We start from the raw sequence: 7387 nt of genomic DNA, 5'->3' as shown, positions 1-7387 counted from the left end.
GCTGACGAAGGGGATGGAAACAGGGAGTCTACAGGACGCGGTTCAACTAGCGGAGACTCTTGGAACAACTGGAGTAATAAGTCCCCGAGTGAGCGTGGGCGTATTATGGGAGACCGTCAAGCACATCCGGCGAAGATTAGGGGAAATCTCGTGCCGGGGCAAATATCTCCTTTTTATTATAGTTATCTTATTATACATCACAATGAAAGCCAATTAATGTTTACCATCTTATCTGGTTCACTTTTCTGTACCCAGCTGGTTCTCTCTCTCTCAAACATATATATATATAATCTGATTTCTGTGTTATACATGTTTGTTTGTTATATATATGTACCCTTCATTGCCTTATCTGTGGTCCTTCATGGAGACGTGGAAAATGATTGCCTTATCTGTGGTCCTTTATGGAGACGTGGAAAATGATGATATTTGCTTTACTTTTCACATGTTCGGCCCACTTGAGTGTGGCCACACATGCGAATATGGACGTTATCGGTGTAGAACAGGAGTCGTCCGGTTTATCATTATGCTCCACGAATGTGGAGCCTTATTCTTCCAGATATGATTGCCATGAATACACTGTATAAATTTATGAGGAACCCCTATCTTGTTTAACTTTTATTTGTATGTTTCCTTTGGTTTTCTCATAATTATTGTGCCTAGTACTGTTGCAGGTTACAACCGCAGATGGGTTTCGGCTGGGGGTTCAGAGGATCAATTCTCGTTCGCTGTCATCTGCTTCGGAGCGAAAGGGTCCTGTCTTCTTGAACCACGGCGTTTTGTCGGTGAGTGTTTCAACAGATTCATGTAAAGTTTAGATGATTGGTCTAACTGTTAGGTAGGGATTTAGTTTCACATAGTTTATAGTTCAATTTTGCTATTCAATGTTTAATAAAATTATATATAATTGAGAGCTGCTCCAAACACTATTTTTTTCTTAATTCAATATAAATTTTTGTAGTTACCCATTTCTTCTATGTGAAGTGTTTCAATTAATTCAAATAAAGTTTAGAAAATGTGATTTAATTGTTAGGTAAGGAGTAGAGATTTAGTCTCACATAATTTTGTGGTTCAATTTTGTAATTCAATTCTTAACAAAATTATATATACACGATTTTTTTCGTAATTTAATATGCAGTTTTGTAATTGAAAATTTCCTCTCCGTGTTTAGTTCCAGCCTAGGCTGATCTGAAAATGTTTATGGCAGAGTGGGCAGTCATGGGTGGTGAACCCCCCTGATGAAGCAGATGTATCCCCTGCGTTTGTTCTGGCAGATGCGGGTTACGATGTGTGGATTGGGAATGGTCGAACCACCAGTTTCAGCCATGGCCATGAATATCTCACAGAGAAAGGCGAGGTATTTATATCAAAATCTTCGATTCATCATATGTTATGGATTGATGCCCGGGGAGGAATTAAACTCCATAGAAAGCAAACTTAAGCGCTGGTTAAAATTGATCGAAGTTACGTTATTATCATACATCTTTCTTAGAATATTAACAGAAATTTATCTGATCTATACACCCAAAATAATACGGTTCGGCCTTTGCAAACGTTAGGGTTATTGTCATTTGCTTTTCATTACCATCCTCGGGTATGTTGAAATATATATATATATATATATATAAAATAATGGCTTATATTGAATAACATGATAAAAAAAACTATTACAATAAAATTTGTTTCTTTGTGTTAAAATTAAATTATTTTCAAATCAATATCCATGACATGAATCCAGAAAATTTATTATAAAAAACTAAGAATCATATATATATAATTGCCTTAATTAGTTTTTAATAATTTATTATATAAAAAATAAATTGAATTTTCATATTTTTTAAATTAATGTGAATTTTAATTTTAATTCTTATATTAATAGATTATAATTATTTATTGTTTTTAAACATTATTTTTAAATAATTTAAATATTTTCTTTTCTTCCCTATAATATTAATATGTTCTTTTTCAAACTTTATTATTTTTCAAACTTTTTCTATATAAAATAATATAATAAACTTAATATAAAAATATTATAATATATATAGGTTTCAAAATAATAATAACTTATTATTATAATTTTATATTTTTTGTAAATCTTATTTTATTTTATTATTTATTTTATATATATAATTATATATATCAAAAAGCTTGGAGAGAAGCCTCCAAGCTTTCCAATGGGGAGGCAAGCAGCAAAAATAAATAATTTGTCTTTTTAGGTCCAATAGATCATTATTTGGTCTCAACGGACCTTAACCATCATCATCATCATCATATATATGAGTTCTTCTAGAATGTTATGAACGCTTCAATAAATCTACACCATACTCTAAAAAATATTCAAGATCATAATATTACCTCAAAAAAATCTACATACTAAAATAATATATTGTTTATTATAAAAAACATAAACCTAAAATATATTTTATATTTTAGTATGGAATATATTATAGTATATATTTCATCACAAAACACACTAATTTCATATATATATATATATATATATAAAATAATAAGTTATTTGTATAGTAATTTTATAATTGTAATGATAGGTGAATGTGAAAAAATAATTATAGATTTATATGATGTAATGTTAATTTCACAATTGTATTAAATAATGGTGAAGATCAATATAATTTTAAAAATTAAAATATTTAATATGAAATTTAATACCTTAAAATAAAAGAAATAACAAAAATATGGCAACAATGTCTTTTATTTATCACTATCAAAAATATTAATTAAAAGAATTAATATACCAAAATCCAATAAAAATAATTATCTATTATAAATGTTTATTCTATAGCCCCGAACTCCCCATTAAGCGTTTAGTTGGGATTTATAAAACCATCCGAGCTACCCATTCACGTAAGACCCTGTAGGGAGAGAGAGGTATCGGGAACCGCAGCCCTGTTTGTGGGTTGAACCAACCGGTTGGGGATATTTAGTTAGGGTTTTGGGTCGAACAAACAACTGGCATAGATAGGTGGTAGGCCTCAGCGATTAAGCTTTCGTTTCTTCTTTATGTATTTGGGGCGGTCCCAGTCACTAGCTATTTTGTTTATGCGTGGTTGGGTGGGTCTCATTAACCCCATTCATCTTTGAGCGGATTTCAGGTTAGACCAGGGGGATAGAGCTTAGAGGGAGGGAGGGCAACACCAGAAAGAGATTTCAATCCATGAATCAACGCTCTCAAATACTACCCCGTCAGCTGGATTATCTTACATCCAGAAACTGAGCCAAGCTATGGTCTTGCTTCCTTTGGTACTGGGACTTTCCTATTAGTTACACGGACGGGACACATAGGATTATTTGAATATATATTACATATTATTATTAATATTGAAATAATTTAATACAATTTTTAAGTCACATTTTGTAATTACATTTATTATAAAACATATATTTTCTATTGTTTAACTTTACAAATTTCAAAGCTAACATATCACAACATAAATATATATTTCACATGTATTTATTCTTTTAATAAATTTTGAAATTAACATATTATGAAATAAATAATTTTGAGTCTAGAGGCTTTTTCTATAGTTCAATATGAGGAGATATGTAACTATGTCTTTATGACCATCCCCTTTAAAATAAAATTATAAATTATAAATTATATCTTAAATAGAAAAATAAATATGGGATATAATAAAAAAAATGAATAGAAGTAAAAATATGTACTAGTAAAATGTTTAGATCTTATACTTTTCAAAATATTTCAACAAGAGATTTAAATAAACTATTTGAAAATCTATATTAACTAATTTATGTAGATGTCAAAAACGAAAACAAAAATGTTCAATATGAGTTATCAATAATATATTTTAATAAGAATTAATATTGGCATATACTTAAAAATATATTAATGATAAAAATCCATTTTAATTTGGGTGATAAAATGCCTCTATGTACATGTGATGCAAAATATTTTAATATAAATTAAGTATATCTTATATATCATTTTAAAACAATTATGTATATATCATGGAAAACAAAAAATTATGGTTAAAAAGTTTATTTGGTCATATATATACTCTATTTTAGCATTTAAAAATACAATTTATAAAACAATAAAAAATAACACACTATACTTTACAAGGAAAAAAAATTAAGAACGAAGAAATTTGATCTCTCATGTTAGATCCCTAGTTACCATAGATGTATACTAATATTATATTATACAGATAAAAATAATGCAAATAATTTAAAAGCACTTTTCATTTTTTTTTTTAATTTCAAAATTCAATTAAACCATTTATAATATAATATAATATAATAGGTAATTAAAATATTATTTTATTTCAAAAAAATCCTTTCAAAAGAATCTAAAATAAATATTATTTTGTTTTATTATTTTGAAATGAGGATTTTTATTTTGTTGATATAAAAATCATGACATCTTGGAGCCTAGTCTAATTATTTATCTATTTGTAATCTATCAAATTCAAAAGTGTTTTGAAATGGGGATTTTTATTTTGTTGATATAAAAATCATGACATCTTGAACCCTAGCCTAATTATTTATCTATTTGCAATCTATCAAATTCCAAAAGTGTTAATCAATATTATTAGAATGCTTTCAACATAATTGAGATGGTTTTAAAACGTAATATTTATGTTAATAAGTGTGTTTAATTATTTTTGAATATGGTTTTCATAATTTTAATTTAATTAATAATTGATTTTTTTTTAAATGTAATATTTATGTATATTAGGTCGAGGAATTGTTGTGACAACAAAAAATTTTAAGAAATTTTGAAGGGGTGTTTAAATCATATTTTTGATGATGAAAATAGATTCAACACCATAAAAAATCCTAAAGCACCTATGAAGTTTCACAGTTGTAACATAGATTTACAAAAAATATATTGCAGAAATTTTCATGATTTTTAAAACCAAAATACAGTTTGGTTAGACTATCTATATATATGGATATAGATATTTACTGATTTTTTAGATAATAAATTATAATATTGTTCAATAGTATTGTAACGCATCCTAGATTAAAAATTTCTACCATTAAGAATTTTAATTAATATTTTTTAAATATATATCAATTTTTAGAAATAATAGTAAAATTAATTTTATAATGTAAGATGTATAACAAAACACGTATTTTAATTCTTATTGGGGATTGATGAGAAGTAATTATGTATGTAGAAGTGATACTGATTTATGACCATCCTTTCGTGAGGCATACTGGAATTGGAGTTTGGACGAATTGGCAGCCTTCGACGTTCCCAGCATGCTGCATCTGGTGAGCAACATTGCAAACAAAAAGATCCATTTCATCGGCTTCTCTCAGGTGATTATTATATCCTTAATTGTAACTTGCCAGGGCCCGATCAGGAGCTTTTTCTGTCATGGACAACTAACATGATCATTCTTGTTTTTCCAAAACGTTTGGCCTCAACGACAGGGAGCTCAATCTGCACTGGCTGCACTAAGTGAAGGGAATCTACTGGATATTATGCACAAAGTGACATTATTGGCTCCAGTTGCTTACGTTTCCCACCTCCCAATGGTAGCTGTTGTAGCACTTCCAACTGTGGCCCAGATGACTCCCGAGAGCACTTCTTCAAAAGTTCATTTATATTTGCTAATTTATTAACCCATTTTCTTTTTATTTTAATCTACCTCCATGCATCATGTCAGTTACTCGAGGTACTCGGCATCTATGACTTCAATCCAAAAACGTAAGTATAACTAAAAAGTAGAAATAAATTCTGTATCAGACAAGAGCCACAGTACACATTCCATTGAAATATTTTCTAACTGTACAGGAAAACGGGACAAGAAATTATTGGTTTTGCATGCTCTGCAGCACAATTGGAGTGCATTAGGGATTTGATTTCGACTTTTACAGGTAATAATTAAACTTTTTTTTCTTGAATCAGGTGGATGTGGTCTGATAATTAGGTAACACATGGTTTTGGCTTTACAAGTAGTTTAATGGTTAAGTGGGGAGTTTTAGTTTTGAGACTCTGGTTATTCAATCCCTAACAAGACTTCAAGACTTCAGTTGAGAAAAGCAAACCCTTTTTCTTGAAAAAATAATAATAATCAGAAAAAGCTGCCACGGCTTTGTTGAGCAATATATCTATAATTCTTTTAATGAATTCATGCTAAAACTACTAACACTATTGAAGTGGAGTTGAACGCCAGGGCCAAACTGCTGCATCAACAATTCTAGATATGAGTCGTTGTATGAATCGGCCCAATCGACCTCCACCAAGAACCTCATTCATTTTTATCAATGTGAGTTGTAATTCCATACATATATATATAGATATATTTCAATATACTTTCTTGGTTCCACATATCTCTCTGTTGGTTATTGAACCAGTTTTCAGCCATGGGTGCATGCAGTATATAGAGCAGACAAGTTTCAGAAATATGATTATGGGGCTGCAGAGAACAATCAGAGGTATAATTCCATATATCCTCCGGCATATGATCTCTCCAGAGTGCCCACCCAAAACTTGCTCCTCGCTTATGGAGATCTAGACCCCCTTGCAGACCCACAGGACGTGGAAAGACTGAAGAGTGAGTTGAGAGCGGGATACAAATATGTTTCGAAGCCCAAATTTGCCCATTTGGACTTCGTCTCATCCATCAATGGCAAGGAGGAGCTCTATGATAACGTCATAGCTTTCTTTGAGAATTGATAAGTAGATTTTTGTCATGGGAATATTGATTCCCGTCTATTTGGTTTAATGAAGACTATTTACAAGTGTTGCAACTTGCACGGGCATATCTGATAGTCTAAGAAACGTGACGGTCGGTCATTCTGGCGACTATGGTAGGAATTTGTGATAGTCTAATGAATAAAAGTGAAATGATGTTAAAAAAATAAATGGTTTATGTAAGAAATGGTAGACAAGTTACTTATATAGATTGAGTTACTTTCATATCGCTTTTTTTATAATTAAATCCTTTGAGGAACATTGTAATCTCTTTGTAAGTGAAATGATGTTAAAAAAATAAATGGTTTAGGTAAGAAATGGTATACAAGTTAGTTAGATAGATTGAGTTGCTTTCATATTTATTTTTTATAATTGAATCTTTGTAAGTTAAATTGGTTAAACAAATAAATGGTTTAGGTAAGAAATGGTATACATGTTAGTTAGATAGATTGGGTTATTTTCATATTTATTTTTTATAATGGAATATTTTGAGGATCCTTGTAATATTTTTGTAAGTGAAATGATGTTAAAGAATAAATGGTTTAGGTAAGAAATGGTATACAAGTTCTTTAGATAGATCCATAGTTTTAGGGTATCGATTGAAATATGGGATTAATGTATAAGATTAGCCTCTAGATAATCATTTATTTGAAAAGCTTATTATTATATATAATTAAAGTTTGATTTTGGGGAAAATAATTT

General features: G+C 29.5%; 1 protein-coding gene across 8 annotated transcripts; it reads left to right on the top strand.

The window, feature by feature from the left end:
* The first annotated feature begins 358 nt into the window (after positions 1–358).
* LOC149143797 (triacylglycerol lipase 2-like) lies at positions 359–6928 on the top strand. Of its 8 annotated transcripts, none has more exons than XR_016264189.1 (9): positions 359–578; positions 672–782; positions 1205–1354; positions 5194–5304; positions 5419–5556; positions 5655–5695; positions 5783–5865; positions 6149–6257; positions 6353–6485. XR_016264189.1 is itself a non-coding variant. In XM_089447299.1 (9 exons), the coding sequence occupies exons 1-9, from the start codon at positions 402–404 to the stop codon at positions 6665–6667; spliced, it is 1155 nt and encodes a 384-aa protein (XP_089303425.1). In that variant the 5' UTR covers positions 359–401; the 3' UTR covers positions 6668–6928. The 8 variants fall into 8 exon arrangements, 5 of the variants coding, with proteins under 5 accessions (XP_089303425.1, XP_089303424.1, XP_089303426.1 ...); XR_016264190.1 differs by having other exon boundaries at positions 6346–6476; XM_089447299.1 differs by having other exon boundaries at positions 5194–5256; positions 6165–6257; positions 6369–6928.
* The last annotated feature ends 459 nt before the right edge of the window (positions 6929–7387 follow it).

This window comes from Pinus tabuliformis, chromosome X (assembly GCF_031772625.1).
Source record: "Pinus tabuliformis cultivar Carrire ecotype Pingquan chromosome X, CPIR1, whole genome shotgun sequence".
NCBI lineage: Eukaryota > Viridiplantae > Streptophyta > Pinopsida > Pinales > Pinaceae > Pinus > Pinus tabuliformis.
The sequence above is the reverse complement of the archived record's forward strand: the minus strand, read 5'-3'. Positions and strand labels throughout refer to the sequence as shown.

Coding starts and splice junctions, on each gene's coding strand:
- LOC149143797 (XM_089447297.1), top strand. CDS start 402: ATGGAGACGTGGAAAATGATGATATTTGCTTTACTTTTCACATGTTCG. Junction 5,696..5,782: donor TATGACTTCAATCCAAAAAC/GTAAGTATAACT, acceptor CTAACTGTACAG/GAAAACGGGACAAGAAATTA. Junction 5,866..6,164: donor TTTGATTTCGACTTTTACAG/GTAATAATTAAA, acceptor GTTGAACGCCAG/GGCCAAACTGCTGCATCAAC.